Source organism: Lepidochelys kempii, chromosome 25 (assembly GCF_965140285.1).
Source record: "Lepidochelys kempii isolate rLepKem1 chromosome 25, rLepKem1.hap1, whole genome shotgun sequence".
NCBI classification, from domain to species: Eukaryota; Metazoa; Chordata; order Testudines; family Cheloniidae; genus Lepidochelys; species Lepidochelys kempii.
In genome coordinates this window covers 15,643,886-15,668,419 of record NC_136404.1, presented here as the reverse complement: position 1 = coordinate 15,668,419, position 24,534 = coordinate 15,643,886, and the positions used below count along the sequence as shown (strand labels likewise).

The following is a 24,534-nucleotide window of genomic DNA, read 5'->3' as shown; positions in this document are numbered from 1 at the left end:
CAACCTCGCCTCCCAACAAACTACAACTCCCAGTGGGCTTTGCGAGGAGAGGCGGTGGTTCATTGGCTGCGAAGCCTTATGGGGGTTGTAGTTTTCTTAAAGCATTGGGCGAGGGTGTGTTTTTTCCTTCCCGTGATGATGTTTGCCGGGCTGGAGCCTCGTCTTTGATTGAAAGATGACAAAGAGTTGTGGCGGGGGGGGGGCTTTCTTTTTGTCATAAATATTGTTATAAATATACTTTATTAGTATCATTTATTTGCCTCAAGATAGCGCCTAGGGAGCTGGGGTCATGATCCAGGACCGCCCTGCGCTAGGCGCTGTACAAATACAGAACTAAACGACAGGTTTCAGAGCAGCAGCCGTCTTAGTCTGTATCCAGAAAAAGAACAGGCAGACTTGTGGCACCTCAGAGACGAACACATTTATTAGAGCATAAGCTTTCGTGGGCTACAGCCCGCTTCACCGGATGCATAGACAGTCCCTGCCCCCAGGAGCTTACCATTTCAACCACTGTGTGCACCCCATCCGCTTTATCAGGCTCTTCCCTCCGCCTGTTACCTTGGCTCCCACCTGCCCTGATCTCACAGGCAGGCAGCCCCTGTCCAGAGGATGCCCCAGGCTTGCTTCCCGTGCAAGGGGAGCAGCCGGGGAGCTGGTTTGCTAGGGATGATCCTTATTTGCAGGGCGCTGCCGCTGCTCAGGCTTGGTCTCACCCTCCTCTAGTTCTGTATATTCGGCTGGGGCCTCCCCGCTCTTCTCCTGAGCCCTCCTGGCATTCCACGTGTGGCCTGCCCCCCCAAGAGGACCCCAACTCTGCCTCCCCAAGAGGCCCCGGCCCCTGCCCTCTCTGCCCCCCTGCCCCATCTCCTCCCCTGCGCCCCCCCTTCTCCGCTCCTGTTGCGTCCCACGTACGCCCGCACCTGTCCCCTGTGACGTCCCCTGCCCCGGCTCCCACCTGGCTGCGCCCCGCCCCGCTCCCGCATTGGCCCGGCGCGGGGAGGCGGGCCCGGCCCGGCCCGGCCCCGAGGCGGATAGAGAGCGAGCAGCCGCCGCGGGAGCCGGAGCGCGGCTCGCCCCGTCGCAGCAGCTATGGGCTCCCTGCAGCAGCGCTTCGAGAGCTTCCTCCACCAGCCCAGCCTGCTCACCGACCTGCTGGGCCGGCTGGAGGCCAAGACCGGCGTCAAGCGCTACTATCTGGCCACAGGTGGGAGCCCGGGAACCGCCCTCGGAGCCGGGGCGCTCCCCAAGGACACCCCGTCCTAGGGGACCTCCCGCTCCAGCGAACCCCCCCTTCCTGCGGAGCCAGGCGTGCGATTTCCTCCCCTCCACCTTCCCCGGGGAGGGACGCTTTATCCGGCAGGAGCCCCCCTTTGCCCTGCGCGTCCTCCCACTCTCGGGGAACCCCTCGGGGCACTCCCCTTTCTAACGGGACCTCGCCACAGAGATTCCCCTTGCTCCCCAAGGACACCCCTTCCAAGGGGTCCTCCCGCTCCTGCAAACCAGGAGTGCTATTTCCTCGCCCGCACCTTCCCCGGGGAGGGACACTTTATCTGGCAGGGGCCCCCCTTTGCCGTGTATGTCCTCCCACTCTTGGGGAACCCCTTGGGGCACCCCCCTTTCTAAGGGGACCTCACTACAGCTCTCTTCCCAGGGACACCCTTTCTCAATATATCCCTGCCACATTCCTCCCATCAAGAGACCCCCTTTCCCCCTGGGATCTCCTTTCCCAATGCCCCCTCCCTTGGTGCCCCCTTCCCCCAGCACTGGAGGTGCAGTTGCCTGTTGATCTTTGCCTGGAAAGGGAGAGTCTTGCAAATGTGCTCCAGGCCCGTCCCATTAAAGGGCTTTGCTTGACTGAGTCAGTTTCAAGGGATGGGGAAGGGAAAGGGGGGGAGACCCTCACAAGAAGAAAAAGCCTGAGCTCTTTGAAACTCTGCCTCTTGCCTGGTTTCAGAGTAACAGCCGTGTTAGTCTGTATTCGCAAAAAGAAAAGGAGGACTTGTGGCACCTTAGAGACTAACCAATTTATTTGAGCATGAGCTTTCGTGAGCTACAGCTCACTTCATCAGATGTATGCATCCGATGAAGTGAGCTGTAGCTCACGAAAGCTCATGCTCAAATAAATTGGTTAGTCTCTAAGGTGCCATAAGTCCTCCTTTTCTTTTTGCCTCTTGCCTGTGGCTGAACTCTGAGAGCCTCTCCTGGTCTCTGACCACATGTGGCCTGTTTGGCTTGCAATGTACAGGTCTCTAGGAGCTCTCTCCTCCACTGCCCAAAGCCCAGTTGTTTCTGGATCTCCTTGCTGCTGGGTGTGACTGGGCGGGGGGGGGCGAGCACTGCGAACTGGCACCGCCTGGTAGACCTGCTCTTGAGAAACACCTGGCTGGAGGATGCGATACTTTTTCAGACCAGCTATTTAAGGGGCTAATAGAAGAAGTCAACGTGTATCATGCTGCAGGGTTTAAACCAAACTCTGCTTGGGATGGGGGGAGATCATCTGCCTCCTGTGGGATTTCTTGCAGCTTCCTCTGAAGCAACTGGTAGGTATTGGGTTAGATGGTCCTTGGGTCTGATCCAGTCCAGCAATTCCTAAGATCCTGTGTTTGTATCCAGTAATGGCACAAGACGCATTGTTAGTGTAGCTGACTGTTTTGGCTGAATGGCCAGTCGGTGCTTCCAAGCTAAATGCCCAGCTATACAGTACTTTAGCGACTATTTGGAAAGTTCAGTGACGGCCACGAACTCACCCCAGCGCTGCTCGGGAGGGAGGAAGTATCTTTGTGTAGCAGAGGGAACCACAGAGAGGTCAAATAATTGGCCCAACAGGAAGCTTGTGGTAGAGTCAGGAACAGAAGCTGGAGTCCCCCATTCCCCTCTAGCCAAACCTCTCTATCTGCATTGTGTCAAGCTTCAGAGGGGGAGCCGTGTTAGTCTGGATCTGTAAAAGCGGCAAAGAGTCCTGCGGCACCTTATAGACTAACAGACGTATTGGAGCGTGAGCTTTCGTGGGTACTCGCCGACAAAAGCTCATAATCAAATACGTCTGTTAGTCTATAAGGTGCCGCAGGACTCCTTGTCTGCATTGGTTTTACATGAGACCATTCTTAAACATTTGCTGCAAGCTGGTGGTAGGAATCAAAATTCCCAGCTCACAAGCACTTTGACCTTTGGCATTAATGGGCCAAATGAAGATCTTCTTCCCCCTTTCTCAAAAACCCTCTTCTTTGTGCTCCCCGAGGTCACACGGTGCCTGACGTCCCATCCAACCTTTGCTTGGCCGACTCCGGGAAGTTTGTTCGTTCTTCTTTCAGAGTAGCTGCTGTGTTAGTCTGTATCCACAGACAGAACAGGAGGACTTGGGGCACCTTACAGACGAACCAATTTATTTGAGCATCCGCTTTCGTGAGCTACAGCTCCCTTCATCGGATGCATTCCACTGCATGCACCGGGTGAAGGGAGCTGTAGCTCATGAAAGCGGATGCTCAAATAAATCGGTTCGTCTGTAAGGTGCCCCAAGTCCTCCTGTTCTTTCCTTTCTTCTGCAGCAAGTGCAGCAACAGTAGGTTTGAGGTAGCTGACTGCTGTAGGCTGGGACTGGCATGAAGCTACTCATTCATTTATAACTGTAAGCATCCTCTGCCAACTTCAAAGTCTGATCCTAAAGGAATAAATAGGAAATTGCTCATTGGAAATCCTATTTTGTTTCATTCCTCTATGGCATATTCTCACCTGTCTTGGTTCCTCTTGGACCAACCTGCAGGATTGTGGTCTGTGTGTCCGGACCCCTGTGTTTAGCTCATGGGACAACTAGCAAGATTGGGCTTAGACTCTTTGGGGCGGAGACGGGGTTATTTTATAACAGGGGGCCCTGTTCCTGATTGCAACCTTTGGGTGCTGCTGTGATGGTGCATCACACAGGCGCCTGCATGCTGGAGTACACTTTCCTCATTTCACCTTTACCTGGGACTTTCCTGGCTTTAAATGCTGTATGTCACAATGCTGGAAACATCTGCATAAAGAGATGTGTTGTCATGTGTTTTTTCAAGCAGGCAATATTTGCAAACAGTACTTAGCCCGCTGACATCCTTGCTGCCGAAGATCCAAGGGAGTCTGTGTGGCACTGGGATATTTAGGATTTAATACGCTCTCCTTAGTAGAGGGACGTGTGAATTGTTATTAATCAGACTTCAGCTAGAAGCCAGTCTACGCCAAGATAGCTACTCTTTGTGGCCTAATGATTAACTCCTGTGAAAGGAGAGTCTGTCTCCCAGGCAGCAGGGCTTCTCTCCCTCTCCCCCTCCCCCACCCCACTCTGCCAAGCTTTAATGCAAACTTTTGTTTTAGTCCAACTGTATTTTACTCTGATTTTATTTGAATTGCAATCTGGGTTCCTGTACTATGGAGAGATGCTGGCATGGAGTCCTTGACAAGCTGTCTTTGTCAGTGCCTGTCTGCAGTTCAGCCACGTGATGGGTTAAGCTGGGTAGTGGACAGCTTGAGAACAAAGGAATATTAAAAAAGCAGCTCCCTTGTAGCTGATCGGAAGTGTAAGCCTGCCGTCTGCTTCTGTTGCTGGCCTACCGTTCCTAGCTTCTGTATGCATTGAAAGGGGACGCCCCTGCAAAACTTACTTTGCCTTTTAAACATCATTGTTCTTGTTCCCTTTTAGAGCTCTTTAAAATTGATTTTCTCACACCCGCCCCCCCCCCCGCCCCCGTGGGATGTTAAATGTAGCCATTAGTCTTTGGCCTCCGAAGACAAGGGATCTACTCCTGTTCTAGAACATGATTTGAAAGGAGTATGGTTGTCATGCAAGACCTGCATGCATTATACCCACTGCCTACTTTGGTGGGGGGGTTGCACTTTTTAATTAACGTTTGCAAAATGCTTTGGCGGTGTCAGGTATTGGGGAGATCCATGCAATACACCCTGTCTCTATAACGGACTAGATTAGCAGGGGCCTCACTGATGAGGACTGGGGCGCACTGGCAGCGTTCTGCACTGGGCAGGGCTGCGTGGAATAGCAGCTAGCGCAGAAGGTCAGGTTGAAGGTTGTCATGGAGCCACAAGAGCTGCGCTCTGCCCCAGTTTTTAAACGGTCCCTTGGAGAAACCCAGTCCCCCAGTGAAAAAAGAAAAGGAGTACTTGTGGCACCTTAGAGACTAACCAATTTATTTGAGCATGAGCTCACGAAAGCTCATGCTCAAATAAATTGGTTAGTCTCTAAGGTGCTACAAGTACTCCTTTTCTTTTTGCGAATACAGACTAACACGGCTGTTCCTCTGAAACCAGTCCCCCAGTGGGGTCACTCTCTTCCTTAATTGTACATCATGCAGCCTCCGTGCCACAGAGGCAGAGTCCTAGGGCTCCAGCACTCGGTTTCACCCCAGGAGCTCTGCCCAGCGAGTCCAGCTGAGATGCTCGCTTTTGGGCAGAGCCATTATGCTCTTCAGGGACAATGCGCTTTAGAGAGTATTTGCAGTGACCCCAGGCGGAGTAGGATTTATTAGTCGACTGTAACATGGCATTGGAGTGTCCTTAGATTACCATAGGGAAGCAAGGCTTAGGACATGGTCTATCCTGGCCAAGCCTGTGCTCCGCACAGCCAAACTGCTGTTGGATCCATTTTTGGCTCTCCTTCTGTATCTTTGTCAGTCCCAGGTGAGAGCTCCTGCTGAGCCACCTGACTCTCGGCCCATTGTCCTGCAGAGACATGGCCAGGTGGTCACATGCTCTGCCTGCCCAAGGTCTTTGGGTGTCAATTGTTCAGTCCCATTGTCTTTCTGGATCCTCCACTGATATGGGTGGATGTCAGCCAACCCATTTTACGACCCATTGGGAACCCATTCGTACCACCCCAGACAGGTATGTGAGCCAACACCTTATGTCTTCTGCTCTGCCTCCAGAGCAGATTTAACCCTTTTGCAACCACTGGGTAGCAATGAAAGGACAGGGGGGAAACTGAGGCATGCGTCGGCCGCATAAAACTATTCTAGAAAATTCCCACTGTCACAAAGGGGCATTGGCCAAGCTGTCTGTGAGGGAGAACAGGGAGTGCTGCATGTCAGAACCGATCTGCACTGGCAGAGCTGTGTGGCCAGCTTCCACAGCCAGTCGTAGATAGTCCTTTTATGATCTGTAAGGAAAAGAGAAATCCAAACACATAAGCAAAGGCCTTAATCCCACCGAATGAATGTGGTTGTTGTCTTTCTCCCCTCCCCCCCCCCATGCTATCTTTTGATATGTGCCCTGTTGTAGGGCTTAAGCACGCTGGTATTTCAAAAAGTTCCTGTGGGTAGACTTCATGCCGCCCATAAAACCAATTTTAAGGCACTCTCAGCTGGGCCCACCATGGTGTGATGTTGCTTTATTTTAAAGGGAGGGATGGCAAATGCCACGCTGCAAACCCTGTGCAGGGCTGAAATTACTCCTGCCAGTCTGACCCAGGGGCTTTTACACCGGACTTGCTGCCCTAAACCAGACCCAGAGTCAAGCTGGTCAGTATCCTGCCTCCGGCTGGCCAACATCTGATTCTTCAGAGGAAGGCGCAAGAAAACAGGCAAGCGCGGGATAATCTGCCCCCTGTGAAGGCCTCCTCCTCACCCCTAATAATTAGAAAGTGGCTTAAAGCTTGAGGCTTTTTATGCCCCTTTTGGGGCCCATCTGTGCTCTGCAGGGCAGGAGGGTCATGTTATAGCATACGTAACATGAGCAGAGTGTCATGTCCCTCTTTGGTAACTTATCCACTGAATATAAGAGCCTATTGCCACTACTAGTTAATAGAGTTTCTCCTCTAGAGGCCTGTGTTCTGGTGCTCTTGCAGATTTTAGTAACTGTTTGCAAATCAGCGTGAACCAATCCAGATCCCTTCGGACGTGTATCGGTGAGCGTCCCTGCAGTCCCCAGTAATCTGTCTGTGCTGGTGAAGTGCCACGTCTGTAAGACTGGCATTGCTAGAGGATGGGTGTGTGGAATAGGGTAATTAGCTGCCACCCCTCCTTGATTGGGAGATAGGCCTGGCCTGTTAATTGCAATGCCGGGGGGCATGTGGGGTGCTGCACTTACTGCTTTGCTTGTGCTTGTCGGCAGTGAGTGTTCTTCCTGAACTTTGTGTCTCAACCTTTGTGCCGTCCCTGGATAACACACAGCTGCTAGGCTGATCTACTGAACTCTCTCCAAATGTGCATCCTTCAGGAACACGCAGTGCGGAACTTAGGGTTTTCTCCTCTTCTAGGCTAGGCAGCATTCCCCTCTCAATCGATTAAATCAAAACCAAGATAGGTTTTAACTACTGGGACTGGGAGGGTTTAAGTCTCTGCACAAACTTGTACTAAATATTTGTAGTTTATTAAGAACACTCAAAGACAGCAGCAAAGGTGTGTACGTAGCGGGTCCCAGCAACTGGGAAACTCCCAGACAGGTTCCCTGAGCTCATGGGACCTCTGTCGCCCAGGGAGGATGCGGAGCATCAAGCTCTCCAGCTCTACTGCCGATGCTCAGGCAAGAGTGGGGAGAAGAAACACAGCCCCATGCCACTGAATGCCCAGGTGAACCACTCGCACTGCAGGAGAGCTCAGATCCTGGAGCGCAGAGGCTACATTTTGGCTGCTCCCCACCATAATTCTCCTGCTCCTCCTATCCCACTATGCACCTGATGAGCTGTCCCCGTGCTCCTCCCTGTCCACCAGCTGTGGGCCCCCTATCGAATCTAAAGTTGATGTAGGGGAGCAAATGGGGTTGTTTTTTCCTCTAGTAACATCCATACCCATCATAGTCTTTGTGTCAAGCATAGCAAACACATCCTACCGCCTCCCTGCTGGCTTGCTCATGTGACCTCCGGTAGTTTTTGGGTCAAGCTGGATCAGACGTGCTGCAAGGTCGCTGTGGATGCTGCTGATCCTGGCTGACGCCCTGATCAGCGTGCAGAAGAAGAGGACTTATCCCCCAAAACTTGTGGAGGAAGAGTTTGGGGGGCAGTTCTTCTGTTGCGCATATCTGTATGGCAGTAGCACCTAGAAGTCCCAGCTAAGATTTGGACCCCATTGTGCCAGGCGCTGTACATATATCTAACTGACATTCTACCCCCCAGGAGCTCTCAAGCTAAATAGGCGAGACAAAGCATGGGAGGGGAAAGAGGCACGTAGAGGGGACATGCCTGTGGTCACACAGCAGGTCAAGGGCAGAGCTGGGAATTGAATGCAGGTCTTTTGAATCCCATGCGCTTAACCACTAGACTACACTGCATCTCCAGTCATCTGAGCTGGTTGTCTCCTTTGTTTGCCCCAGAAGGACCTGACTGAGGAGCAAGAATCCAGGGGTCTCTGAATTGCTCTCTGCCTATCACATCCTGTTTTCCTCAGTGCTGCTGCTCTCTTACATGCACCTGGTTTTAAAAACAGTACAGACACCCCCTAGCATTAGCCTGAAGGCCAGCAAGAGACCCTCCTTCCATTAAAATGACTTGTAAGCTTTCAGATCCATTAGCAATGATGGATGCCTCTCCACTCTGTTTTCCTTTCTTCCAGAGCTTACTAATGTCTCCTTGCAAACATCTTGCCACTTAGTAGCAATTTTTGCTTCACCACCACGACAGGGAATGCAGCGTGTTCCCAAACAGCCCCATTCTCCCGACGGGGCTCCTGTCTCAACTCTCGGAACCAATGGGAAGACCAGCCCTTGCACAGAATCTGATGTGCTCTGCGGATAGCAGGTTGTTCCTAACCCTGGCAAATAGTTCCCCAAAGTTAAGGAAGCAATAGAAATGGGGAGGGGGAGGAGCTCAGAGGAGTGGGCATGGCCTATGGGGCCCTCCACCTTGAAGTAGTTGGTTCAAATCCAGCCCTGGCAGGTGCTACTGACCCCATCTGTTGGGGGGCGAAGGCTGCTGCTGAAGTGAAATGTGTTGGCCTCAGTCCAGTCCTCATCTAATATATATAAAAATAAAAAGACCAGCACAGCCCCTGCTAACTGGCTGCATTAACAGGAAGCTGGGCAAGGTGGACCATTGGTCTGATCCTGTGTGGCTGTTCTTATGCTCTCCTTCCCTTTTGGTCTTGCCGTGAAGGTGGGAGACTGGGCTGGCCCCTGAGTTGCTAACTCATAGCTGGGTGCCGTGCAGACCACTTGTGCCTATGGCTGCTCACTTTGCCGTGGGTCACTTCTCGTGGTAAAGGCCGAAGAAAGAGCTAATGAGAGATTTTTCCACTAGCTGCAAAGAACCAGCTGATGGAATGGAGGTGACTAGCTTTTAGTGGTGTCGGGAGATGCCTCTCTAGCCCTTCTGGGGATCTGCTTTGCTTGATGTTGGACTTCTCCACTGCTCCCATCAGGGTGGATTTGATTTAAATCACTAGTCAGGAAGACTCGGTTTAATCATGGATTTCTAAATAAAAGTGCATTCTTGTTGTTATAACCTTAATACATATTCTTCACAACTCAGAGGAGAGATGTAGGTTTCATTTTTAAACAGTGACTTATTTGGAAAACTTTTCAGATTAGTGTTACAGCTATATCAGAAAATGAATGATTGGTTATTTCATTTACCAAAGGTAATTGAAGCAGATAGTTCACCTCCCAATGACTTCATAAATATCTCCAATTCAACAGGTTAATCATTAATATTTGGAGGATTTTCTTGCCATGCTGTATTAGGAGGAGAACATCACTGGACATTTATATTTGTTTTATTTAACTAAAACAACAACGTTATGTGTTCTGGATTTTTTCTTCAACAGCAAACACATAATATTTTAACAAAACAAGCATATGAATTTTTTATTTTAAATATTCAAGTTTTTTAAAATCAGGTTTGTTTTTGTTAAAACTGTTTAACTAAAATAGTTAAATGAAATATTTAAAAAAACAAAAATTTAAATCAACTGTCAGCCCAGTCAATATGAGAAACTTAAAATATTGGTGTCTGCAGCTAACTCAGTCGTCTTCACTTTCATTTTCCTGTTTATTCATAATCTGGAAAAGAAAACCAAGCTTGCCTGCTTCTTCAGGTCCCAAACGATTTCTCAGTTTGGAATGAATTAGTCCAAAGGAAGAAAATATTCTTTCTACACCGGCAGAAGCTACTGCTGTTAAAAGTGAGATTATCACTTCAACAGTCTCTGAATCCAAGTGTTTAAGTGACTTCCTCCAGGTCACTGGTGTGACTTTCTTTAAAACATTAGGTCTCTTTACAGCCTGCTGCCATTCTAGGTTTTCCCTTCTAGTGAGAGAATGGTCGGGTTGATCTCAAAGCAATGAAGGCTACACTCAGAAAGACCTCAGGACTTAATCATAGAGTCATAGAGTATCAGGGTTGGAAGGGACCTCAGGAGGTCATCTAGTCCAACCCCCTGCTCAAAGCAGGACCAATCTCCAATTTTTGCCCCAGATCTCTAAGTGGCCCCCTCAAGGATTGAACTCACAACCCTGGGTTTAGCAGGCCAATGCTCAAACCACTGAGCTATCCCTCCCCCCGGAGGGACTTCTGGAATATGCTGCTCAAACGATTTCTCTTTCGTTTCTACTGCCTGTCCCTCCCTTCTCACATTTATCTCCAGGCTTCTTCTCCTTGTCCAGATTTATTCCACCCCCAACAATCTTCTGTTCACTGAACTTTTTGAAACTTTGCACTTTGAGAGAGAGAGGTAAGGGATTGACTCTGTGTACACAAATGTGCAGAAGGACAATAGAGTTGAGGTCTGTTATTTCTCACTTATAGGTAGATATTTATTTACAACCAACCAACCATTTTTTTTTTTTTGCTGTTAACAAGCATGTTATCTCTGGAGACACAAATCCACAGTTTGAGAACTGCAAAACTAAGCATTTCTGATAGTGCTCAGTCTGGAAGATACCGAGTCCCCACTGGGTAGATAGATTAACCTAAGTCTATACAGAAGCCCCTGGAACCCCATAAGATTGGGTCCCTGATCCATGAATTATTGGAACTCCTTTACAAAACTTTTCTTAAACATTAAATGAATATTTTGTCTCATACTGTAGAACTAGAATTTATAATCTCTATTCCATGATGAGATACATTATAGCTCGAATATATCTGAATTAAAACGATCTTTAGATAGGTGTGGTTTTTTTTTCCTCAAAGCATTTTATCCAAAACTTTTTTTTAAAGCCACCCTGGCTCCCATGAGTCCTCAGGAGCCTTGCTAAGGAATGGGAAGAACTACCACCCACACCCCACTGCCCAGTTTCAGCTGTACTCCTGCTTGTCGCTCAAAGGTTGCAGCAATATTTGCAAAGCCCAGGGGAAAGGCGGGAACATGAGGCTCCCATGGGATCAAAGGTTCTTGCCAGGTCTGTGAAGGTTTTATTTCCAAATGCCAATAGTATCTTGCACAACAGGAATTTCAGCGAAGGAAAATGGCAACGTACCACAGCTCCTGAGGATCGTTAAAGGAACCTTTGGACGTTCTCTCGCTGGGCTGACCAAATCTTTGTTATACGTTAGTTCGTATCTTGCCTTCATCACCACGGTATCTGAGCGTCTTCCGTTTGTGCGTTAAGCGATAGAGCTGGCATCCATCACGTGTGGCTTGTTCTCTCGGCTGGGGGAGAATTGTGTGTGGTGTGCAGTGTTAAGGTTTAGTGTCTCTTTCCAATGCCCACGCTGCTTCGCTTGTATTGGCGAAGGCAGGGTGGAGAAATGTGCCTTGCACTTGGAGCAGAAGATCAAGAGGTCTGTGATGGCCCCTTGTTCCTGGAGGAGTTTGTTCTGTGGTCTCTGAGAGAGCTCCGACTCCTGCACAGATGTGCTTTACTTTCCTGGGAGAACCACAATAAGCCAAGCTGGAGTAAATAACAGTGTCACTTGCTAGTGTCTTCCATCAAAGGATCTTAAAGCACCTTGACTATTGATGCCTTATGACTGCTCTATGGAGTGGGTCGGTATCAAACCTCCCCACATTTTTTTTACATATGGGGAAACTGAGGCACAAAGTGACTGGCCTAAGGTCACATGCAGAGTCTGTACCCCCCCACCCCTTGTTGGCAGGGAGTCGTCTTAGGCCGTGACTGTTTAAATGAGTGAGACTTTGAGGGTAACTTCCAGACATCCCCCCACATCTAAAAATAGCAGTGTAGCCGCGGCAGCAGGACAGGGTGGCCGCCCAAGTACATCCCTCTGGTTTCTGATGGGTCATATCTGGGGCGGCTACCCCCATCCTGCTACTTGCGTTGCCATGGCTACGCTGCTCTTTTTGGTTCCCTGGCTTGATCAGAGCTAGCAGGGGTACATCTACCCCAGCTGGAAGCTACCTTCCTGCTCCAGCACAGGTATATCCTCAATGTCTCTGCCATGGTGTGACGCTTCCCCAGGGTACCCAGGGTTGTGAGGCTCCTTGCTACCACCTACCCCATCGGTGCCCACCATGGGTTGGCTCCCCATCACCGCTGGGAATACAAGCACTGCCATCCAGGCTTCTGCCGGCCCTGCTCTCTCTGTACAGCTTCAAAATAGGCATGTTCCAACCTCCGAACATCTCTCTGGAGCAACCGGCCACTGATCCACTGGCATTTCCAGATCCTCTGCTCCCAAAGGAGCAGTACCCCGCCCCAGCTTACCAGCACAGCGCCGCTTAACACACAGCACTTAGATTTGTTTATGGAGCAAGCGAGTGTGTTTCTTCTACAAAGCACAAAGATTCCAATGGTGCCTACAGACAGCCCCCCAACCTGAAGCAAATACTCACTGGCAACCACACAACAGAACCACTAACCCAGGAACCTATCCTTGCAACAAAGCCTGTTTCCAACTGTGCCCACATATCTATTCAGGGGACACCATCACAGGGCCTAATCACATCAGCCACACTATCAGAGGCTCGTTCACCTGCACATCCACCAATGTGATCTATGCCATCATGTGCCAGCAATGCCCCTCTGCCATGTACATTGGTCAAACTGGACAGTCTCTACATTAAAAGAATAAATGGACACGAATCAGACGTCAAGAATTGTAACATCCAAAAACCAGTTGGAGAACACTTCAATCTCTTTGGTCACTCGATTACAGACCTAAAAGTTGCAATTCTTCAACAAAAAAACTTCAGAAACAGACTCCGAGGAGAGACTGTTGAATTGGAATTAATTTGCAAACTGGATACAATTAACTTAGGTTTGAATAGAGACTGGGAGTGGATGGGTCATTACACAAAGTAAACTATTTCCCCATGTTTATTCCCCCCCCCCCACCGTTCCTCAGACGTTCTTGTCAACTGCTGGAAATGGCCCTCTTTGATTATCACTACAAAAGGTTTCCCGCATCCTGCTGGTAATAGCTCCTCTTAAGTGATCACTCTCGTTACAGTCTGCATGGTAACACCCATTGTTTCATGTTCTCTATGTATATAAATCTCCCCATTGTATTTTCCACTGAATGCATCCGATGAAGTGGGCTGTAGCTCACAAAAGCTTATGCTCAAATAAATTGGTTAGTCTCTAAGGTACCACAAGTACTCCTTTTCTTTTTGCGAACACAGACTAACACGGCTGCTACTGTGAAACCTGGAAAGAGAAGGTTACACATCAAATAAAATCATAACCCAGGTCCTAGAGCGTCAACTTAACAGGCCACTATGGTGTCATGAGAGCCAAAGCTTGCCCCAAATTCTCTGTGCAGCACAGCCAAGCCTGGCGGTGCTCTTCTGTTCATGAAGTGAACTATGGGCTTGCTTACTTCCTCGGTGAAAGATACCAGGGTGTCCCTTTATAGCCCACAGGTATATCAAGAGTCCTTTGGTCTTTAGTCACCCTCCTGCTGTGTATTCCTTGCTGGAGATTTTGCAGGCTCTTGTTCACTTTTGCTGGGGGCTCAGCGCACACACAAGGGTCTGTGGTGAAGTATACAATCCTCTGCATATAACCAGACAAGTAGATATGCGTTTTCTGCCTGTCTGATAGGGCCATGTTCGTCACCTCCTGGCAACCGTCTTTAACTCTGACCTTAAGAATATAATTTCCAGTCTGGGTACAAAACTTCATAAATATCCTCGCCTACAACGTGGCATGGTTATGCTGACCAGTGTGCTACTGGCTTGCCTCTGAGACCTCACATCCACTCCTTCAGTGACTTGATATGCCTAGAATTGCCCCGGGCATTCCTGTAAAACTCTGTTTACCCCCTGTGCCCTCTGGGAGCTCGTGATGCCAAGGGTCAGAGTCCTACATGGCAAAACGCCTGTTAAATGCCTTCAAGCAAGTGACCCTGCCTGATTTCTGCCGTTGGAGGCAGGATTGAATCAAAGGGGAGCCTCCAGGCCGGCCCTGTGCAAACGACAGGTTAAAGGAAATAAGGAAGATGGTATCAGCAGACGGGAGTTAACCCAACCTAGGAGTGAGCTTGTCCGGTGGCCACACACCCAGACTGGCCATCTGACTACCAACAAAATAGATCTGACACCACCATGCTGAGGGGGTTTCTCCAATTACAACTTTGTTTGGGACATAGCTGGCTAATGGCAGTCGCACGCTAGCACGAATCTCAGCCCTGGGGAATGTGACTCTTTTCCTGTCTCCTTTCCTGACCAGGTACCATCGCGTTCCTGGGGCTGTACCTCCTGTTTGGATATGGCGCCTCGCTGCTGTGTAACCTCATTGGCTTTGTCTACCCAGCCTACGTCTCGTAAGTGCCAGCAGTCTGCACTCTGCTTAGCACTGCACTTCCCTGGCTTTACATGGGGGTGGAGGGCAGGGGTGTTCGTTTCACCCCTGAGAACTTCTCTCTGGGGGGAGGCACCCGGCAGAACGCACCATGTTGTGTTCACCTCCAACGTCGCCGCGCGGAGCCCTCTGAGTGGCTATAGGAATTAGTATTAAGCTGCAGCTGGGCCCCACAAAAATGCTAAAACGATCAGTACCTGCCCATTGCGTATGAAATGCTAAATACTCCTCGACCAGGGAGAACATCCCACGATGTTCTTTGAGTCCCAAGTTTAGTCTCCATTGGGTTTTTTGACCAAGATGATAAAAAAAAAAATTACTGTGGTTTTTTTTGGGGTGCTCAACTTGAGGCTCCCTTAAAGGGGTATGTTCTTCAGACAGTGGATGCTCAGCAAAGCCTCTGGGGGGCACCCAAAACTGACCCTCCCAACTCGTTTAGTAAGCTCTGAAAATCTCAGCCTTAACATGCCCATCTTTAACGCACCTAAGCAGTGTAGAAGGTAGAACTGACCTGTCCCCTTTCTGCCCGTAGCATCAAAGCCATTGAAAGCACTAACAAGGACGATGACACCATGTGGCTCACGTACTGGGTGGTATATGGAGTCTTCAGTGTGGCAGAGTTTTTTTCAGACACCTTCCTCTACTGGTTCCCGTTTTACTATGCTGGAAAGGTAACTGGGGGGGACAGGACGGGACGGATGACAGAGGTTGGCTTCTGTCCTATTTCTCCCTCCATGAGCCATCTTCTGGAGATAAAAACCTTAGGTTAATGTGAAGTTGACCAATTAGTAGCACTACAGGCTTGGGGCCAATCTCTCTTTGGTGTAACTGGAAGTCAATACCAGGGATGACTCTAGCCTGGCATTTCTATCTGTCGTGGGTGTCTAGAGGGTTGCTGTTTCTAGGCAGAGAGTCCAGCCCAAAGCTCATTGAAGTTGGCAGACACTCCCATCAAGTTCAATGGGTTTTAGACAATAGCCGTGGAAGCCCACCATGGTACCAGTGGTCGCTGAGCAGAGCCAGGCTCGGATAAAACTCGCTGGCTCCTCTTGGAGGTGATTCTTCACCTAACTGGGCCTGAGCCCGCCTAAAACTTGAACTGACGCACGTGTGAACCAAAACAGACCAAATAGTTTGTTCAGGTCTAGCTGGAGCCTCTTGGCTGCTTTCCCCTCCTCGTCCAGCTGAATGCTCCTCACTGAGGGTTTGTCCTGCTGACGTCACCCGTGGCCAATTCTGTCCTTTATAGCTGATGCATTGGGATGGTTTGTGTCTTGCCATCTGACCTCTGGGTCTCTTCCAAACCTGGAGTGAAGTGTCTCCTTCCCTGCAGTGCCTGTTCCTGGTCTGGTGCATGGCACCCATCTCCTGGAATGGCTCCCAGGTGTTGTACCAAAATGTCATCCGGCCCTGCTTCCTGAAGCACCACCAGACAGTAGATCACGTGCTCAGTGACCTGAGTGGCAAGGCGCTCGACACTGCTTCGACAGTCACCAGAGAAGGTACCGTGTCCTGATCCCTCTCTCTATTCTGGCCTGTGTTCTCAGTTACCCCGTTCCTGTGCTTGGGGCAGCAATGCGGGGAGGGGCGTTAAACCACCTTTTGTTCTCCTTGTAGTCCAGGGCAGGGCCCTCCCAGGTCGGGGTGTAAGTTAGAGCTGTCTCAGGGCTGCTCTAATTTTGGCATTGCTTCCCATGGCCTTGTGTGTGTCCTGGGAAGCAGAGATTAGCTGTCATACAAGGTACTCTAGCCATACCTCTAATCTGCCCCTGGACTGGGAGCAGGGCCCTTACCTCGGCCAGGGAGACCCTCTGAGCTGGGAGTATTTTCAGAGGGCCGTTTGCCCCCTGCTAGAGCAGCACAGGCCCTCGTTCAAGACTAGACCATCCCGTCGGTGTCGCTGCAGGATCATGCGCTCTCTCTCCACCCTTCTCTCGTTCCGTAACTTTGTGTCCAGACAGAGCCCTGTCTCCTCTCCGCAGCGATACGAATCAGCTCGTAATCTCTTGCCTCTTTGTTTTCTCTCTCTTCCCTTGTGCCTCTCTGCACAGTCCTCCATGCGCTGGCCAACAGCAGAGCCCGTCTGGTGTCCGAGGGGGCCACAGCTCAGCTTGTCTGTATGTAATAACTCATGTCGGTCATCCGTAGGGCAAAGGCCAGTTTAGCACGACTTCCCCCCACACGTCAGTACGGGCTGGACCAGGACACTTGCTCTTGGGTTTTAAAGGCAGCCAGTTCAAATCTTGGTGCTGTTTGGAGCAAAGCCCCTGAGCATCTTCTTGGTTGAAGATGCTGCTTTATCTCCTGTCCCAATGGCTGCTAGAATTTGGGGGTCAGGGGGAGGGGTGCAGTGGCAGTGATGGTTCAGGGACTTGTTAGTTGGCTCTCGAGCCCCTCCAATGGCTGGTTCAAATCCAGCCGAAGATCAGCAAGGACCAAAACATGTGTCTTCAGGGGCCTTTTTATTTTGGTGGCTGCTATCTAGTTGCCAGTGGATTTCCCTCTGCCCCGCCCCCCACCTAGATTTTTAAAGTCAGAGGGGCTGTTGCCAAACTAATCTGATCCCCAGCATAACACAGGCCCTAAAGTGTCACCCAGTGATTCCTGCATTGTGCTCATTACAAACACCGCCCACTGTATTGGCCCTCCGGCTGGCAGCCTTGGCAGACATGCCAAGGATTAAATGAGCACTGGGAAAGGAACCTCCCCCTTTGACCCCAAACTAGGGTCGCTCAGGAGCGGGGTTGAGGTACACTGGTGGTAGCAGGGTCAGGAAGCCAAGTTCTGCCAGGGCTCCATCTGCTCTGGGGGCCAGTGGAGGTGGCAACAGTCTTTGCAGCTGTCAAGGCGGTGCTGAGTTTGTGCAAAACATCTGGAGGAAGGTGCTGGGTCAAACTTGTGCTCTCTTCTCACTGGCTGCTCTTAAAGGTCCTGCAATTAGAAAGCACGTGGATTGACAGGTTGCCGCTATACAGACACCGCAGGTGTTGCCAACCCTAAAAACGTAACTTGAGTATGCTTCGCTCCAGAAAGCAGCAACCTTGTGACATGCAATTGCAGCCCAGAGCATTATGGGTAACTTATGCAGATTTGCATGACCGTGGAGATCATATTTTTCCAACAGGAGTCAGTGATGGGGCTGTCCTGCTGGTCCTTTATAAACCTACTTGGATGGAAAACCCCTGTGGTTTCTTGAGGAAGCTGGTGATGCTGGAGGAAAATTCCTCACTGGGGGGTCATGCTAAACTCTCCTTTCTCTTCCTTCCCTTGTGGAGAACAGTCTCTGTCCTCTAAATGCCAGCACCCCCTAGCCTCCAGTAGCTTAACCCCCCCCACAACTCTCCCCCGTCTAGAAGGTGCACTGTAGTCTGTCTTCCCTTTGCTTATTACTGTGGTGTTCGTGTCATTCACATACATGCCTTGGTGGTAGATACTTGTGGGTGGGGTTTGGTGTCTCTTTTTCTCCTGGGTAGCACCTGCCCCAGATCCCTGGGTAATTTGGTTGTTAACTCCTCAGAGTGCTATTTCAATACAGCTCAGACCCAGCCCGGTGTCTTGGCTGGCGGAGCAGTGCCAAGTAGGAGACCCCCATGTTGGGGGTGGGGTTACATTCCAGGGCCCCACAAGAGACTTGTCGGTGTGGGAGGTGAAATCCAATGGCCTGGGGTAGGGATGACCGCAGCAGGCCAGCTGGAGGGAACAGTGCTGACGTGGTTTCTCCCCTGGTGGGAGTGGGTTGCTCAGAAAGGTCTGGCTGTTTCTCCCTGAGCCCGCCAGCACTTGGGGCGCTGTGTCTGCAGTGCCCTGCTGCTTATGGGGAACAGGGGCTTCCCCACTCCCAACAGGCATCATATGATGGGTACTGAAGTCCAAGACAGTGGCTGCATCATGGGGTGACCCTGCAGGGGAGGGAGAGTGGAGGCTCTGCAATTTCCTATCTGACCTGAGGACGGGGCAAAGGAAAAACCACCCCTTGGACGGCTGAGCCACAGAAACTCGCCCAAGAGGGAGCATCCCCTACCCCTCATCCCTTGAACTGACCCCAGCTGCCTGTGTGTGGAATTACAGGGCCGGGAGTTCCCAGCTGCCCCTCTTGACACATTAAATCCATCAATCGCATTAGCCAGAAGTGGATTACATGGCATACTCCGTTCCAGCAACGCAAATAGCTCTGCTAACGTAGCACTCCCTAGTGTGAGCGTTCTCAGGGGGCATCAGTCCCAGCCCGTTTCACCTTCCAGCTGAAGGGTGCAGTTCCTGGCTGGGAAGCCCCCTTGGTCCCCTTCAGAGACCACAGGGGAAAATCACTTGGGGTTCGTTACACTGCAGTTAAACAACTGCGGCTGGGCTGTGTCAGCTGGCTTGGGCTGGAGCCCGGGCTCTGGGACCTTTGCAGGCTACCAGAGCCCAGGCTCTAGCCTGAATGTCTACTTTGCATTTAAACAGCCCCATAGCCTGAGTCAGCTGACACAGGCCAGGTGCTGGTCTTTAACTGCAGCACAGACACCCCTGAGAGGTGCCCAGTTACTATAGTGTGTGTGGTAGGCATGGATGCCTGGATAGGAACCTACCCAGGGCAGACAGAGGGTTAACTTTGAAAGCAGGAGGAATGGAGTGTGTAAAGCCTCAGGTGACGATGGGACCTAGCTGGTGCTTTAGATTGCCACTCCAGTTCCCTTTGGGAGGGGCACAGCTCCACCCCTGCAGCTGTTGGCCGGGGTGGGGTACAAATTCTTCGCAGCTCAGGTTTCCAGGCCCCTGCTGCAGGTACAGTAGAACCTCAGAGTTACAAACACCAGAGTTATGAACTGACCAGTTAACCCCACACCTCGTTTGGAACTGGAAGTACACAATCAGGCAGCAGCAAAGACACACAAAAAAGCAAATACAGTATTTATTTTTTAGCTCAGTGGTTTGAGCATTGGCCTGCTAAACCCACGGTTGTGAGTTCAATCCCTGAGGGGGCCACTTAGGGATCTGGGGCAAAAAAAAAATAAAAATTGGGGATTGTGCCTGCTTTGAGCAGGGGGTTGGACTAGATGATCTCCTGAGGTCCCTTCCAACTCTGATATTCTATGATTCCCTACTGTGTTTAAATGTAAGGGGCGGGGGCGGGGCTGTATTTTTCTTCTGCAGTGTAAAGTGTCAAAGCTGTAGTAAATCAATGTTCAGTTGTAAATTTTTGAAAGAACAACCATAACGTTTTGCTCAGTTACAAACCTCCGTTCCCAAGGTGTTTGTAACTCTGAGGTTCTACTGTACCTCTGCCTAACCAGCCCCTGGGCCCCTGGCTGCATGCCAAGCCTCCCCTCCCCCCCCCCCCCCCAAAGTAAGCTGGGCAGTGTCCTTTTTCCCCTTCAGGGTCTTAAGTGCTCCAAAAGAGGAGAATCTGGCTATGGGCTGTCTGGTCTGGAGTACCTAGCTTTAACACCCTGGAAAGCTGATGCAGTGGTTTGTGGTGTTATAGCTGGATTACTAGGGCTGTAGCTGCTCCTAAAGTGGATTAGGTAGGAGCTCTGCCAAGAAGTTCACAAGCTTGCACACAAGGGTACCTCTGTGCCCGGGCAAGGCTTTTGTCTGCCTCCTGTTCATGCCGAGTGTTTTGCCTAAGCGTGATAGCAGCAGACTTCTTAACCAGAGACAGGACATAAGCAAAGAGAAGAGAAGACATTGCCACACTGGAATAGCAGAGGTTTTTTGGGGGTCTAATACCCAGGGAATAGGGTGTAGGATAAAGGGGAGTCCAGTGGTTAGAGCAATGCTCAACAAGCTGGGTTTTATTCCTGGCTCAGGGAAGGAATGTTGTCTGGTGATTCGAGCACAAGCCGGAGGCAGCGCTCCTCGACTCTCTATTGCTGGCTCTGCCATGGATGTCCTCCATGACCGTGGGCAAGTCACTTCTCTGTGCCTCCACTGACCGGTCTGTAAAATGGATTCAATACTTCCCTTACTCTAGGAGGGTGGGGGCAGAGGTTATAGGGATCATTCGATCACTCAGAGGTCCAGTGACAGGTGACCAATGTGCTAATTGCCTTTATTTTCCTCCTTGTAGCATCCAAAGCAGCAGTGCACCTTGGTCTAGAATCTGACAAGACCAAGTGAGGACGGAGCTCCAAGGCGCCGGCTGTTCTGAGTTTCCCAATGCAACTCCCTAAACCAAAGGCTTGAAGTAACCCACGGGCACCCGTCAATAAACCAGTGATTCCCCTTCCCACTCTGAAACCACACTGGCCAGTAGCAACAGCAAGCAACTGGCTCTAAGCTGTCTAAGAAGTACACCTTCCAGATCTCCCCAAACCTAAAGAGCTCCAGCAGATCTAAAATTACAGCCAGGCATTTGCTGGGAGTCAGCACCTAGGCACGGTGGGACCTTCTGATCTCAAATAGAGAGACAATTTGGTAGTTCCTGTTTTGCAGGCAGCCTTTATTCTACAGGAAGGCTGTCAGCTCTGCACTAGATCACAGGGGCTGCTGGTGCATTTTCCCCAATCCTGTTTTATGAGGTAGAGCACAGATTGGAGGGGGAGGCAGGCCCCTGGAGCTAGCCTGAGACCCACCCTTCTAGTATTTTTGTGGCCTGAGCTTAGGTGTAGAATCATGATGCAGTATAACTCCCGGCTATAAAGCCTTCAAGCCCCCATCCTGTTTCCCCCACCCCCAGGCTACACACTCATCCTAATGCAGGATACTTTGCAATAAACCACAGCACAAAAGGGAGAAGGAAGTGGGTTCTGTAGCCACTGGCTCTTCAGCTGTCAATCCCACAGGTTGTTTTTCTGTCTCTGGCTTGTTCAGTTTTCACTTCAGCAGGCTCGGGTCCAGCCCTAGAGCAGGCAGCTCTTCTCTTCCCCTCGCACGCCCCGGCCTTGTGCTGCCCCTCTCTGAAGACAGGGGCCAAGCTTCCGGTAAACAACAAAGCTGGGAGAGGGGCGGGTTTGCGAACAATGCTGGCTGACACAGAAAGATGTTCATGCCTGGCTTCAAGGGGAGGGAGTTCCAGACTATTCACTCTTCTGCAATCGCTAGCAATAGCAACACCACAGAAGTTGCTGCTCTGCTTTGTGATCATAAAACGAACCACAGCGGTGTGTCCTGTGGGGGCTGCAGGGAGCTGTACGGGGGCAGCGGAGGTGGGGAATTAACATGCACATGAAGCTGTTACCTCCAGGGAGATCCTGCGATCCACAGAAACGTTCAGATCTTTAATCCTTTTGAAGGAGGAAAAAGGCAGCAGTACTGCGTGACTTTGGAAATGCTGACTCACGTTTTTTTAACCCTCTGCTGGCACTTCCCTGCTAGCGGTTATGCAGCTGACCGAACGTCCATACCAGTTCAGAGTCTGCCTCTGCCCGAATCCCAGCACTGAGTGCAGCTCCAGGAAGGGGTCCCTAGGGAGTTTTTTGGTCTCACCCAGGCAACAGCAGTGCAATAGGGGACAGGTGGTCTTTGCGGGGAGGGGGAAGTTAGCACCAACCTGTGAGCAGCATGCACTCCATAGCCTGCGGGCCTGCAGCTGTGCTTCCATCCTAGCAGGCTGCTTTGGCAATCATACATGTCCTGGCAGTCTGGTTAGGTGTTGGCTCTGCAGTTCACTTCCAGAACTGGACAAGGCAGGGTCTTCCAGTAGGGTGCGTGCTGTGGGCAGGATGCTTTCAGGGCATGTTTGCTTTCCAGTGCTTTGGCATCCGGCTTTTGCTAGCTTTGACATCTTTCACTAAGCCAACAAGCTGTAACTTAACTTGGACCAAATCTTAATCCTGTTTGAGCTTGGAAAACCCTGATTTTAGGCTGCCCCTTGCTCCCTCCACACTTCAGACCCTGAACTCTAGCATGTCTGCGTTCTGCTTGCAATTCACCATCTCCCTCCTCTTTAGAAAATAAAATGTTAATGTCTCTAATTTACTTCATCAGATCCTGGCAGGGGGCAATCTCAACAAGCTGTGAATTCTGTAGGGAGCAACAGGCTTCCGTTTGTCCTCAGTGGTAACTCCATCAAGGTACAGCAGTTCATGTACTGGCTGCTTTTTTATTTAAAAAAAAAAAAATTGCTCATAACGGGATTCTCTCCCCCCCCCTCATTTGTATTCATTTATTTTGTTTGAAACCGAATAAATGTGACTCAAACTCGGTTCTGTTCACGGGTTTTATTTGCATTGCTTGTTCTCTTCATGCTTGGCTTTATTCCTGACGCAGACTCTCTGAATCCTGGGGAAGGGAAGCAGAGGACCAATGAAAGCCCCCCTCTCCCCAGTTTAGAGGAAGAGCTACAGAGCACCACCGATGCCCCATTCTGCCACTGCACCTCAATCCTACCCTGGGGGTCCTCCTGCATGAGACAGAGAAGGGAGATTGGACACTGCTATTCTGTCCCTGGAGTGCCATCTGCTTGCTTCACCTGGGCAGCAAAAGTAATTTGAGGGTAACAATTTAGGAATGGAGCAAATTCAGATCAATGTGGATGTAACTCCCCTTAAAGTCAGTGAGTTACTGCTGATTCAACCAGAGGCATAAGTGACCCCATACGCGAGTTACTGCTACTTCAACCTTGGCAGCTCTTGCTGCTGCTTCCTGGGTGCCAGCTGAGGACTTGCCGTTTCGACATAACAGGACATGCCACTTTTTGTATCGACAAGCTACCAGTCTTACCCACCTGCCCAGCAGTCACCCAGTTCATAGGGCTGCTGCAGGTGCTACTAGAGATTTTGCTGTGCTGTATATGCTGAGGTTGGGACAGGTGAGAGGATTTCATGAGTGACTGAATCTCAAGCACTTGAGATAAACAACCTTTTCGCTGCACAGTAAAGGTGGCCCCATAAACCGAGAGCCCCTATAGGAAATCTGCAAGTGGGTATCCCTACCCCAACCCCCAGGGGGTGATATTGAATGAGCTACAGGCCTATTTGTGCAAGCAGGGGCTGAATGAGCTCTCCCCCTGATATCTAGTGGTGAGCTGTGGAAAAAGACATCAGAAGCTGATCTCGTTTGCATAGACCACCCCCCCCCCCCGCCTAGGTGCTCGGCATGATGGGATTGCTTGCAAAAAACGTAACCCTTCTGCCAGGTGGAGCCAGCAGCACCAAGGCCCGGGTTCAGTATCTAGTGGCTCCTTTTCAACAATACAACATAAAACCAGCTCAAACCCACCCCCAGGACCAATTACACACCACCCTCTGGGCGCCTGAGTGTAGCAAAAGCTTTTAATAAAAGGAGGGAAGTAACCCAGCATTGATTTGGGAAAACACCACGACTAGGGTTCATAAACACAACCGGTGAGCCAAAGGAACACCCCCAAGTAAGTTGGGCAGTGTCCTTTTCCCCCTCTGGGTCTTAAGTCCAGCAACCCACAAGTCCCTTTAACGTGCCCGACCCTTCTCTGCACCCCACTCGCAGTCGCTGTCCTTGGCCAGCGCAGCCCCAGAGTTCAGAGGTTAAGCGACAGCGTTCACCGGTGTGGGTGTGGGAGGGAGGGTAAGGAGGCACCTTACACGCACTGCTGGGTACTCGCTCATTGCCCCGCTGGCCGTGCCCCTGTGGGCCTCTGCTCTGGCCCTCCCGGCCAGCTGCCCTAAATGGTGGGTCAAAAGCGGACACCTGGTCGCCCTAGGCTGAAAGCTACCTCTCTAAAAACGCCCGCAGGCCGGGGGCCGTCAGTGGCCCCCCGTCCTCCCCACCCCTGCACTGGATGCCTTTCACAGGAGCTGACCCCCTCAGGAGTTCGGGACGGCACCTATCCCCCCCCTTAGTCCTCTGGGCCCCCCCAGGGAAAACACGGTGCCCCAAGGCCGGCCCACGGCGGCTGGGCCCAGCCCCGCCGGCCCCTCGCCTTGTTCGACCCGCTCCGGCTGGGGTCCCAAATCTCAC

The 24,534-nt window shown here is 50.9% G+C and overlaps 1 protein-coding gene across 3 annotated transcripts; it reads left to right on the top strand.

Annotated features, from left to right (window-relative positions):
* Positions 1-999: 999 nt before the first annotated feature.
* On the top strand, positions 1,000-22,801 carry REEP6 (receptor accessory protein 6). 3 transcript variants are annotated; one of them, XM_073323979.1, is made up of 6 exons: positions 1,000-1,204; positions 14,542-14,635; positions 15,206-15,344; positions 16,007-16,175; positions 16,725-16,790; positions 20,726-22,801. In XM_073323979.1, exons 1-6 carry the CDS (start codon positions 1,090-1,092, stop codon positions 20,773-20,775), a joined length of 633 nt encoding a protein of 210 aa, XP_073180080.1. In that variant the 5' UTR covers positions 1,000-1,089; the 3' UTR covers positions 20,776-22,801. The 3 variants fall into 3 exon arrangements, with proteins under 3 accessions (XP_073180080.1, XP_073180082.1, XP_073180081.1); XM_073323981.1 differs by having other exon boundaries at positions 16,580-16,790; XM_073323980.1 differs by lacking the exon at positions 16,725-16,790.
* Positions 22,802-24,534: the final 1,733 nt, after the last annotated feature.

Excerpts from the sequence above, each read along its gene's own strand:
- REEP6 (XM_073323981.1), top strand. The coding sequence starts at position 1,090 with ATGGGCTCCCTGCAGCAGCGCTTCGAGAGCTTCCTCCACCAGCCCAGC. Across the intron at positions 15,345-16,006 it reads CGTTTTACTATGCTGGAAAG|TGCCTGTTCCTGGTCTGGTG; the intron begins GTAACTGGGGGG and ends CCTTCCCTGCAG. Across the intron at positions 16,791-20,725 it reads GGCCACAGCTCAGCTTGTCT|CATCCAAAGCAGCAGTGCAC; the intron begins GTATGTAATAAC and ends TCCTCCTTGTAG.